The sequence below is a fragment of the Plectropomus leopardus genome, chromosome 17 (assembly GCF_026936395.1).
Source record: "Plectropomus leopardus strain MGB_pleo_1.0 chromosome 17, ASM2693639v1, whole genome shotgun sequence".
Taxonomy (NCBI): domain Eukaryota; kingdom Metazoa; phylum Chordata; class Actinopteri; order Perciformes; family Serranidae; genus Plectropomus; species Plectropomus leopardus.
The window spans coordinates 6,283,369-6,296,791 of record NC_142192.1 but is presented as its reverse complement, the minus strand read 5'-3'; the positions used below and the strand labels follow the sequence as shown (position 1 = coordinate 6,296,791).

General features: G+C 40.5%; 1 protein-coding gene across 1 annotated transcript in view; it reads left to right on the top strand.

Annotated features, from left to right (window-relative positions):
* Nucleotides 1-343: 343 nt before the first annotated feature.
* The window catches only part of kcnk9 (potassium channel, subfamily K, member 9), a 53,819-nt gene continuing 40,739 nt past the window's right edge, over nucleotides 344-13,423 (top strand). Inside the window, exon 1 of the mRNA XM_042506670.2 lies at nucleotides 344-1,768. Coding sequence (XP_042362604.2) covers nucleotides 1,153-1,768 — 616 coding nt within the window. The 5' untranslated portion in view covers nucleotides 344-1,152. The remainder of the gene's footprint in view (nucleotides 1,769-13,423) is intronic.

The following is a 13,423-nucleotide window of genomic DNA, read 5'->3' as shown; positions in this document are numbered from 1 at the left end:
GCAGCAGCAGCAGCAGCAGCAGCAGCAGCTTGGAGCGTTGTCTCCTTTCTGCTGCTGCCGGAATGTTAAAATCATTAATGTGAGCACCTGAGCAAACCCAGTCAGCCCCCTCTGTCCATATAATGAGTAGGAGTGGTCACTGTGGGAGGGTCGCACGGTAAGGTGGACACGGTGGGGGAATGCAGTCACTTGCACCCCAGCAGATTTTTTTTTTCTCCGGCGGAGAAAGCTTCCAGGCACATACTCAGGCCAGAAAACTGGATGAATCGTGACACTTGGGGGAACACGGAGACAGGAGGAGCAACGCCCACCGATTAGAGCCTGGAGTGTGTGGAGACATAAAATGTGGAGCCTTCAAAATACAGTTCGTGACACGCATGGTTAACTCAGAAGCCCCCACACGACGAGGGAGAACACGTATTTTTTTTCTTCTTCAAAATCAGCATAAACTCATCAGCAGACAGCACAGGAGAGGAGGTTTGGATGTGCGCAACGGAGCATCAGTGCCGCTGCGGGCACGGAGCGCGCTGTAGCGTTTTGTGAATCCGCTTATTCGATCTCTAAAGTATCTTCCTTCTTTTTCATCCTTTAAAAAAAAGATATTTGGGGAAGGTCTTCCTTGCGATGGAACCTGTTGTCGAGGATGTTGTTGCGTGCTTGGAATATTTTTTTTCTTCTATTCCTCCAACAAGTGGTGAGTTGATCCAGGAATAAAGCACGTGAAAAAAGGAGAATGTGAAAATGTTTGATGTGCGCACTGTGTGAGTCCCAACTTGATGCGATACTCCGTGACCCTCCCGTCTAATCGGCGACTCAGCACATTTCTGATGAGGATGTCCGCTCTTTGCGAGGAAGATTTAAGGATTTCACAGACACGGGATTTTTGTGTGTGTACTTGGGGGATAGCTGCTAAAAATAGCCTGAATGCTGATGAGGCTACAATGAACAGGTTGGTGTTTAGTTGAAACTTAGAGACAAGAAAGATGTCCACTTAGGACATTTTGAAGACGAAGTCAGAGGAGCACCTAAAAGGAAGGATCTATCAACGATTATTATTATTATTATTATTATTATTCGATTGGAAGAGTTTATTCAGAACACTTCACTTGAGGAGAAAAGAGACCAACAGGCGATCTTGGTAGCAGCTTGTTGATGGCACTGCGCACCGGGAGGACTTGGTTTGGGCAGGTCTTGCGCAGGGTCTTTCGGCTGCAGGGCTCCTGGTCCAGGCGATCGAGCAGTCTCTTGTGTCTCTCCGCAAACCAGGAGCAGGATCTGGGGGTCTGTCACCGGGATCACCACAAGGCGGGAGACTTCCACCACTGCTCCGACTCCGGCGTGCACCGCTGTCACCGTCACCGGAGCGCACCTTTCTGCGCCTCCGCCTCCTCCAGGCGCTGTGCACACGGCTTTCCCCACGCCTGCTGCGCCTTCCCGGGGAACCCGAGGGGACATGAGCCCCTCGGTCGCCGCTTCCTGTTGGCCATGAAGCGGCAAAACGTGCGGACCTTGTCCCTGATCATTTGCACGTTTACATACCTGCTCGTCGGGGCCGCAGTCTTTGACGCCCTGGAGTCCGACTTCGAGATGCGGGAGAAGGAGCAGCTGGAAGCCGAGGAGAAGCGTCTCCAGGGGAAATATAACATCAGCGAGGATGATTACCGCAAACTGGAGACCATCATCATGGAGGCAGAGCCCCACAGAGCCGGGGTGCAGTGGAAATTCGCAGGGTCATTTTACTTTGCCATCACGGTGATAACCACCATAGGTAAGTCTCTAAAGCAACTAAAAAGCCCCTATAATCACCACAGGTGCCTCTCAGCGTGTTATCACTGTTGCGCAACAGGACGTGGTTTATCATGAGCACAATTACATTTTCGACTAATAAACCGGCCCGTGGGCAGCAGTTACGCGAAAGCCCATGCTCATATTCAGTCACAAACAAGATTTCCACTGAGACCAAAGATAAAGTTTTAAGCAACACGTTGCAGCTGCTCTGAGGGGAGTTGTACTCGGTGGAACCCGAGGATATTTCTACTAAGAATGACGTAGCGCGCTCAAAATATTCTTAAAACACACTATCATTTCCGTCTCAGCTCTTTATGATTCAACTTCGCCAGTGCGTCACCAAGACGCAGTTTAAAGTCTGACAGAGTAAATGAGGGTGTTAGACACGCCGAGATTTCATCTGGAAGCTGGCAGAGGGGAGATGTGCAGGAGGATGACGAGGCTCGGTGAGCGGGACTGATTCAGAGCGCGCGAGAGAGAGGCAGCGGGCAGAGCGGTGGTGCTGAATGGACAGCTCCTCTGAGCGGCGCCGCAGGAAGGACGAGAGTTCAGAGTGAAATGTTTTTGACATTTAATACAGTGTTTTGGCCCTAATTTCTTATCTTAGACTTGCATTAAGGTTTAAGGGTGGTCTAATGGTTTCCTGCAAAGAGGTGTTGCAAGCTGTAACAAGATTTACCGGAAGTAAATTAAAAAAAAAAAAGATGCACGAGAACAAAACTAAAAACCTTAAGAGGACAAACCTATCCATTTTTTAAGAAATGCATTTCTTGTGATTCCCCCTAAAAGGAGATACGTATGACATCAGTTTGACGTGATTTTGCGATGATGCGTTTGCGTCATAAAGCTTTAATCTGCACTGTAAAATCACAAGTTGATCTTACTAAAAGTAATCTTGGAAACTGATTTCTTTGAAAAAGTGAAGTAAATATAACTACGAATATTAATTCATGCTCACTTTATATCAAATTGTTAACTTAAAATGTAGTTGTATTTATTTAATTTGTGAAGTTGTTGCAATTTCAAAACAACACGTTTAATTAAATCAATCTTTCTAAGTTGAAGCAACTTCAGTAAACACAGTTTACTATGCTGTATGTCTGACTATTCTATAACCAGCAGAAAGAATATAATCATATTTATTCATTTTTTAAAAGTTTACTCAAAATAAAGTTGTATTTAACTAATTTTAGAAGTTGTTGCAGTTTAAAAATGACAATTGAAATTAATTGTTTTTTTATAAGTTTCAGTAAACTAAGTTTACTATGTGTATGTCTGTATTCTGTCTGCTGGTTGCAAAGTAGTATGTCAAATTTAAAACTATTGACGTTTCCTCAAAATGTAGCTGTACTTAATTCTGTGAAGTTGTTGCAACTTAAAAATGACAAATGAAATGACCTTGTTCTTTCTAAGTGTTAGCAATTTCAGTAAACCACATTAGTCTGAACTAAGCTGATCATCACAAAGAGGATTTCGTAATGATGAAGTTAGCAGATCTGCGAGTTCTGTTTTGTTAACATGTTTAAGAAAATGCAAATATGTTTGACTAGTTTGCAACCAGCAGAACAGATATATATCTCAGCAAACTTGGTTTAATGAGGTTGCTATAACTTGGAAAGACTGATTTTAATAAAGTAATCCTATTTAAATTTCTTTAATTAAAATCAACTTGTCAGATTTTACAGTGTGAGCAGGAGGGGTCCACTGAGTTTCTCTTTGTTTACGCTCCACAATCACACCACATTCGTTCTGCTATTTTAATCACTATACCAATGAATGAAGCAAATTAGTTGGAGATAATTGAATTCCTTCTATTACTAAAAACAAGTTAAAAGTCAACGTTTCAATCAGCTGACTTCAGATTAGAGTGGCAGGACATTTAAAAATTAACTTCCCTCCCTGCAGAGGTCACAGAGAAGCGCTCTCTCCATTATGGAAGTCAGATAGTGTTATTCAAGATGAGGACTTTTATCAGAGTGGGGGGGGTTAATGTACTAGGCCTGTCCTCCAGTTTGCCAGGCAACACTTAACAGGGACGGCTGCACTGAGCAACTGAAGGTGGATCCGCTGTTGTTTCTAGGCTACAGCAATGAGAGCCATTGTAATATTCATGTTGTGTGAAGTGGTTACATTCACTGCGGCGGGCTGGGGCGGCACTGTAGGAAACAGGACGCTTTTATGCATTAACATTCTCCCAATTGTAGTAAGAAGAGTTCACAAGACAGTCAGACTTTCCTGCAAAATGTTACAGGAACTGACCTTACTTTTATGCACTTGTGAATAAGAAGTTTTAGGAATTGTTTAATCACAGTGATTTCAGTCATTTGGTAAGAAGCAGATAAAGAAAGGAGAAAACAACTCTGGCAGAACAAGCTAGTTTTCTTCCTGATTTCAAATTCCAAATTACAGTGTTATTGAAAATGAGTGTGAGGTAATATTGTTTATAAAATCTCAGTGGAACAGTGTCATGCTGATATGAGCATTTTCTGTTATAATTTACCAAATTACTGTCTAAATGAATGAATTTAAGGAGATTGTAATTAAAAACTCACAAACTGAGTTTCTGTTTGAGCTGTTTTACACATTCATAGAGTTGTAAACCATATAAATAAAAGAGGAAAATAGTGTATTGCATTGGACATCAATTTGATATATGCCATATGATATATGATATGCTTTCAATGCCATTTTGAATACATACGGCATATTGTCATACAAATCAGAGTAAAAGAAAAAAAAAAAACGTTTTACTGCTATTAGATAGACAAAATATCCTCCACAGAGGAGGAAGAACATCTCAATTTATCTTAAAAGGACAATTGTAATCTTACTTTATCCTCATCTCATTGAATCCAAACCCCATTAAAAATCATAAACAAACGATTAACTGATCCTACTAATATTATGTGCCATACAGCTCAATGTTGCTCAGAAACTGGTAAAAAAATATCACTGATACACACAACTGTACTAGCAATTACTTCACTGCACACATCACATTTAGACAAAATATACATCCACTCTTCTGCTGCTAAATATTAACTATAGAGCAGCAAATTTGTATCCAGCTAAATATAGTGCCAAGAAATGCATGATTTGAGTAACATGTATCAAAAACTACAGTGCCCAGCTGATTTAAGAAATCATTAAGTCTATTTTAAAAATGAAGCTATAGATCCATGAGCCATTATTTAGGAGTAATATCTTTGGTAGGAGAACATGGTCTTAGGGCAGAAGGCCCAGAGCAAACCGATATACAGAACTAGTGACAACTGCTGTGTCACCTGACTTTGTTTGTGTCTCAGCCAAAAAGTTGAACACAATGCAGCCGACAGCCAACTATCATCTATGTTCTGACAGGAAATAAAGCAGTACCAACAGGTGGTGGTAGTCTGATTTTATAAGTCAGAGAAACCTAAAGACCATCTTGATAATAGTTAGCCAGTTAGCACATTAACAACACAATCCAATGCTGAAAGAGGAAAGCAAATTTGTCGTACACCAGTGAACAATAACACAAAACGCCATGAGACGTTTCAGCTAAAAAGCTCCATTGCTAAAGAAAAAACAATCTGACCTCATACAACAAGTTTGTTTTGACATCCCACCCTCTGGCTTTGTTTATTTTCACCACATTTGTTTCTCTTCTCCTGCGCTGATCTTATCTGATTTCATTCATCAACGCACTCTGTTGTCTCCAAAGTTGATTCAATATAATGAATCGACAAAAACAAAAGCCAACAAGGGCAAATGGTGTGGGACACAACAACTAGCGCGGCAGCCGACCGTTGACATCGTTGGTGTGTCAGTACAGCCAAGTTCTCACTCAGACTTCGTCAAATACATCCACTGTCAGTGCTTTCGACGTACAAGCATGGTGCCAAATGCCACCAAACCGGAACGCTGCTGGACGGCGTCAGATGAGAACAGGCTCAGAAAAACTAGTGGCATTATTATTATACACTAGTGGACAGCACTGGGCACGTCCACATGCAATACTCACGGGCAGCATCACTTGAGAACATGGCTGGATAGAAATGATCACGTGTGCATGAAATGCTGAAGGACAGGATTAATGAAATGACGCTGCCAGTAACAACGCAATTTAAGGAATGCAAGTGTAGGGCGGGCGGATGGGGAGGTTGATGGTTCCCACAAATAACTGACTTTTGTGCGCATGTCCAGAGTTCGCTTCCCCTGTAGATGTGAGGGGTTTTTTTTTTCACACCATACCATATGCTTCTTTTGCATATGGTACCTAACCATTGTAACAGTTGCATTGGTTGCCATGTGCTGCATCATCCCATCATGTACATTTGTTGCCATCATGGTATGGCATCCCAGAGCAGAAACAGCTGACGCATAAGGATACTTAAAACGTCATGAGTAGACACAGCAGCCTTGCTGTAGTGTGAGGCCCACTTTATGCATAGTTTATTGAAAAACATGAGGTAACTCTCCTTAAACCCCCTGGGCAAAGCCACCATCATTAGCTGAAACAGCACACAGTCATCTGATCATATTCCTGCGGGTAGGATGAGTTCAGTACCCTCAATGATATTACTGTAAGTCTGGGGCAGATGGAATTCTCTGATGCCTCAGACCATGAAGTGAAGACAATCACAGGAAAGTGTCTCAATATCAGTTTGATAACTTTTTCTGTGATTTGCCTGACCATCCAGACTGAATAAGGCCGGCCTATTTCATCTGGCAGGTTAAATCCAAAGCTCACAATTATTTGCAGGTCATATTTGACCCAGCCATCCATGTCTTTAGGCAGTGGAGCTTTGATTTGATGAGTTCACTCAACGATCGGAAGACCGTCCTCAAATATCTCGTTCAGTTGACAGCATGAGATTCATCACCTCACACTGCCACCTGTTAATGCCTCAGAGGGAAACATTTTTCTTCATAGAAATAATGAAACTGCGTTTATTCTTCTGCAAATAATTATTTCGGCAGCTAAAAGTGAAAGAATCGAATGAAACTTTGTGCAAAATGAAACTCTGCTGCAAAGATAAGGGAAACAAAATGGACTATGTCAACTATGAGCTGTTTGCGGAAACTAATTAAATTTGGTGTCGTCATGTGGGACAGTAAAAATGGTGCAGAGATGTTTATTAAGATATGGAGCCACACGCTACCACACTCAATGCCAGTTGTGTACATATACAACAGAATAATTTGCAAAAAAAGATTAAATACCCCACAAGAAATGCAACAACACAGCTCACCACAGGAATCTGAGAGCCAACAGTATGTCCACAGAGAAAGCCGTGCACATTGATCATCCGTTCACTACAAAAAGAATGAGCTGTAACTTTCCTTTCCACTAAAGCTTTCTCCATTGTTATTATCAACTGGACATCCTATTGTATCAGCAAGACAAGATAGAAGCAGCATCAGGTGTCTGACAGGTTAAAGGAAAACCTCAATGGATGAGCAGAGGAACACAACCAAATAGAAGAGTCACACCAATGTGACTACACTCTCCAGCATGATCAAACCAGCACTGGAGAGATAATATCTTTTGGAAGAATGTGTCATGTTGGTTTTTGGGGCGCGTGATCATTCCGAAGTCATCACATACTGCCACTTGCAGTGCTTTTATTGTTAAAAATGTCAAAAGCCACCTTTTGCATCTGCATGATATGCCGCTGGATGTCATCAGCTGGGAACCTGACCGGATGGCCGGACATAATATGTAGACCATCAACGTCAGTTGAGACCCAGCTGGATGGTACCTGTCCCATCTGCATGATATGCCGCTGAACGATGGCAGGTTGAAACGTTGCCAGTAACAAAATAATAGAAGGAGCATGAAGGTCCCTATAGGGTAGGTGGAAGAGTCCAACAAATCCTGGACTTTCATGCAATAGTCCAATGTTAGCTTCCTGTCCTAATGTGATGGGGGTTTTTCTGCACCTTCCGATGTGCCTCCTTCCCTAATCCTAACCATCTGTGCCGGCGTGTGCTTTGGTTGACGTCCTGGCATCAGTAGCCATGTGCTTCTGTTGCCTAAACAAAACCATGTGCTAGGTAATACCACCATGTGTTTGTGTTGACATCACAGCAGCGGCAACCTGGAATGTAAACAGCAGACGCAGAGGGACACCTGGAGTGTTATATGTAGACGTGTAAGTCCACTGCAAAGCAGCAATATGTGATGACGCTGGGATGAGAGCGTGTTGGATAAAGACTGTATTAGATGGCTGACAAGTAAAGGAGAACTTTAAAAACTTAGCAAAGAAACACAATAAAATTGAAAAGTCAGCAGTGTGTCTGATTTCACAGCAGTTGAGAAAATATCTATTAGAATGTAGTCCATCCAAACTTACAATAGTATTTACATGTAGATCTATTGTCACTTCAGCAACCTCATCTTCTCTTTCTCGCACTAAATAAAAAGAAAATCGTCTTTTTCACAAAATAAAGCTTTCTTCATTAAGACAGTACAGAATGTGGTACATTTTATGGGGATGTAAATAAACTAAAAGACTATAGAGTGAAAAACGTAAAGTTTGACTTTGACAAATAAAGTTTTAGAAGTGATTTAAAGGCTGATTTAAAATTCTGCTAGACTCATGTCTTAAGGGATGTTGAGGCTGTTTTCTCAACTTAAGTCACAAGAGCTTAGGAGTAGTGGTAACATCAATAGTAAATATCGGAGGTAGAAGTTATGGCAAAATCATCTTCAGTATTTTAGTAGCAATAGTATTGTAGCAGCAGCATTAGTAGCAGCAGGTGTTGCTGATGAAGTACTGATATAGTTGTCACTGTAGCAGCAGTAGTAGTAGGGCACTAACAGTAGTAGTAGTAGTGGTGGCAGTGTAATGGAGACCTGGGGTTCCATTTCTTAAAAGGCTTTATTAATATCTATGTTAGATGATGGACATTCCCACAGATGTTGACACACAACTTTTGCAAACTTTTTTTGCTGGGTAGTTCCAGAGGGGGATTGAGGAAGCATGGGCGAACTGACTCTCCTGGCTGTATAAGAAGAAACCTCAGCCAGCAGTAATCACACTTTAAGGCATTTTATTGTTTATTGTTTTGTGCTTCTGCTCAGTGTCTTCTACAATCAGTATCTCAAACAGCAAAGTCAGACAAAGGCAGTACTTGCCTCTTCCTGGTTGTCTCCTCAGCAGGGGGCAGGGCCAAAGAGTGAGGCAGGTCAAGGCACCTGAGTAAGAGCACCAGGAGCAAACCATATAGATTAGGGTGGGGGTATCTGTGCAAACAATTAAGTTTGATGTGATTATTTTATGCTATTGAATTTATGAAAAGGAATGTGTATTTATATAAATATTAATTCTTTGCATTCCATTTTGGTATGGTGATTTTATGAAAATATGTATTATTTCATATGATGTAGATCCCACCTAAATGGTCTTGTCCATTTAATTACATACAGGAGGGAGAATATGTAATGCAGGTAGTTGCTTTCTGTGTATATTTCGGTGTGGTGTCTTGTCATGTCTGTATGGAAGACCATAAATGCCACAATGGTTGCTTTGCATTTCATCTTTGTTTCATGACTCTTTGTGAGAAAACTTAGAGGCAACGCTGCACAAATCTGACAGGCAGCAGTAGATGTAATAGTAGTAGTTGTAGTAAGGCTTGGGTGGTATAAAATATTTCATTCCTTTACACCTTCCTGAAATTACCTATTTTAAGGTTTTCAGACTTACACTAAATGTTAAGAAAACTAATATTCTCACACGTATTTTCAGTTTTAAGCTGAGAAATACAACTGTACACTGTTTGAATTCAGCTTTCTCTCTGTCATGGAAGACCAAAGAGGCTTAAGTGCCTGCTTATCTTTATCATAAAACACACTTCATTTTAACTCAACAGACACAAAATAAACTCGCACACACCATCTTGATTACTCTTTCTAGTAATCTAGTTAGTAGCAGCATTGGGGGCTGTATTTATCATTTTGTATTAAGGTTTTTGTCAGGTCTTCATTGTACATGTACAGTAAAGAACACAAACAAGACTTACTTTTAATCCCATCCGTCTGTCCGCCTGTCCGTCCGTCTGTCTATCCATCCATCCATCCAAATCAAAAAGCTCTCAACTAGGAATCAATCCGCCTTAAAACATCAAGAACCAGACAAAAAAGTTAGCACAACTTAACTGAGCGACAAAAAGACATTTTGCCACAGATATACAATATATCCAAACTGAATGAGGCACTTTAGTCCACTAATAATAGTGGCAGCAGCCGCAGTTTGTACCAGATTTCTTTGTCTTTAAATATGTGGCAAACAGAAACAGTATCCTGATGTTGGTAGTGGATCTACAGGCAGCAGTAGTGTTAATAGCAGTTATAGTGGCAGCAGTAGTACTTATGGTAATAATAGTAGTAGCTGCAGTCTGGAAAAGGTGGAATCTGAGGCCTGCATTTTAGATTTTGGATCCGAGGCAGCACACTCTCTCATGGAGGATTAAAAAAAATCTGTAATCCCCTGCTGCAGGCCTCACTTGACTGTGCTTTATTGATAAAAGACTAAACACAGTAAAATCTTCAGTTTTAGGGAACTTCTGTTGATATTCATCAGCATTCTCACCATAAAGTGCTCCAAAAGACAGAAAAAAAACCAAAAACTGTCAGGAGGTCTGAAACTGGTGCCCTGCTATGATCCTGTTAGCACATGTCATACCAGCTGTCTTCAGGCAGCCATCTCAGTTGCCATGATGAGACTGTAAGCACCCTCGGTAGCACCCTTTCCACCCAGATCGACCCTACAAGTTGACTATATTTATACCTGTGACTAATTGCGCTCAATGTGAGAGTTAGTGATGACAGCATGTGGTGAGCGGAAGGTGTTCTCACCCAAACTCTCAGAGGGAGAAAAGGCACCGCAGCATGTAGGAGTGCATATATAGACCTACCTTTGTCCCAGTGTTGAGCCGCTGATGTTGCCAGGAGACTAGAGACAGCTTCAAAGGTGAAAGTCATCTCTGGGAAATGTCTGGAAATATAAACATGTATCTATATATACAGTATATGCATTTTAGGGTATGACTGAGCCCAATTATGGTTTTAACCAGTAAGTAAATTACTGAAAGAGCTCAGTGTTTCCTTAATAACTTCTTGAGAGACCTTCTGAAACAGCATTGAAACTGTCACCAAAACATCAGCAAAACTCTTCCGAGAACCCAAACTAATGAAGTTTAATCAGAGTGAGCATCACTTTAAGACGGTTTTAAATGGCAGACAAAAAGTAATTGCTTTTTAATGAAGATATTTTTCATTACAAACAATGATGAAATGAAAAATGTGTTCAGATAATTCAAATAAATTGCAAATTTTGTTGTGGCTGGAGCCTCCATCACTTAATAAAACGCCAATGCTGGACAAACATAATGGCAAAAATACAACCTCAGGGCCACTGAAAAAGTATGACGTAATTAGAGTAACATGTTAACATAGCAGTGTTTGCTTAGCATGAGTGATAAAAGCCTGAAAAGAAAATGAAAAAAAAAAAACTTTGGTTAAGGAAAAATCACAAAAAACTACGAACACAGTGACTGACAAACAAATATAAAGACGCAACAACAATGAGCCTTTTCACTTTTTTGTATCTGATGAAAAAAGACTGAGAATGATAAAGTAAGGAATAATGTGAGAAGCCAAAAAAAGTAGCATTTTGTCCGTAAAAGTTTATAGAAATTGAGAATAATGTATATGTAGATAAGTTGTAGATAAGAATGAGCCCATTACAATTTTTTTTTTTTTTGGAGGAACATTTGCACTGGTTTGGATCTGTGTTTCCTGCACACTGACAATTCTTCGTCCAATATTCACTCTCATTTTAGCTTGGTTTTGTTCTCCGCCACCTCGAGTAAAATATTTTTCTGTTTGGCCTCCAAACATCTCCAGTTTCTTTTTTTTCCCTTTGAATAGCCAGAGGTAGGGCAAGTCACACATGTGTAAGACATGAGGGAGTTTCAAGCAGCTGGTCTGCAGGGCCCTAATAAATTGCAATGTTTGTTCCCATTGCATTGCACTAGAAATCATGTTTCAAAAAGAAAGCGGAATTTCTCGATATATAAAACAATGCAAATATTTAACCTAATAAAAATAAGTCAAGTTGTTTTGAATCATATGTCTCAAGTTTTCACCTCTAGAAATAGCTGCCTGGAGATCTCAGGCTGCTGAGAACAGAGTTTGTGAGGAACTGAGGTGGAGTGTTGAATGATAATAATCTGTGGATTTGTCAATCTGAGTGAAACCTGTCTGAATACACGTTAATCTGATGATTCATTAACATAAAAATATCATTTAGTGCAGCTTTAATGTAATAAAACTGACACTGTCAACAGTCAGTGTCAACAGCCACACAAGAACGAGGAAATCCTCTGCCTTCACATGAGTCAATGGTTTGAAAACAGCATGATATTATTTGCACAACAGTATAGTAAAATGCCTCTATTTTGTATTGCTGTACAAGTCAATCTCTACATTCTGGCAGATAAACTCATCAGCCGTCCTCTCTAATGAAAGCCCTTTGCTTTACTAAAATGAGTCAGATGCCGCGTTGCTGTCGGACCTATTGTGCAAGTCACAGTTTCCATTACACTGCACAGCAAGTGCCACTTACAGATTTCTTTAATTGCGTTCACACATTATATACAGTTTATGTGTTAGTAGGACGAGTCCACTAACAGAGAGTGCACTATGAATCAACCAGCTCAAAGAAGCCATCATCAAATAAAAGGCTTTTTATAAATTACAGTTTGAATGTATTTCAGTAGATAATAATTATAGATCCTGCTGTAAATGATTCTTTAAGAAAAAAAATCTGTATTCCTTAAACTCTCCATATTTATTTATTATATTGTATTTTTATTCATGTATTTTTAGAGAATTAATGCACCTTTTGGTGTATAGCTTCCAATCCAGTTCAACACGTCTGGTTACAACAAAACTGGCCCCTCGGCACGGAAAGCAATGACAATCTACACGATTTAGATGTGATATAAGAAACATTTTTGACTAAAGGAAATGATATGGTGTTTATAAGGGTTAGGGGATTGAAATGTTTCCATGGGTCTATTTGCACACAATAGACGCGCTCTGTGATTTGTCTGTTACTTCACACGGGGCCGCAGGCTGCTGAAAGCTGCACTTTGCTTCTGCTCAGCTGTTGTCCTCTGGATGATAATACACACTGTGATCTTGATAGGGATTGTTTGGTGGAGTCCTGCAGATGCGAAGCATGTGGACAGTGATTGCTGTGTGTTCATGTGTGTGTGGAGGGGTAAGGTGGGCTGGAGGGTGGCTCGGTTTGGCGGAACACACAGATTGCCCATCTGCGTAGCATTTTGACAAGGACTGATTGAAGAGCCTGGATGTATAATTTCACAATGCAAGAGGGCAGTTTTCCTGGCAGGCATCAGACTCTTCTTATTTCCAAAGAGAACTTGTTCAGTCCCTCCAGGATTTCGCAATGTTGCAATCACAACAATTCACATGAAATCACACAATTCCTGTGAATTCTGCCCAAAATTGCAACTTTGTCCAATCATCGCAACTTCACTGCAAAATAGGGCTGTACACAACTCAGAATTATGTTTGTCAAATCAGATACGACCACTCAATTCAAATATTTGACTTTTTTCC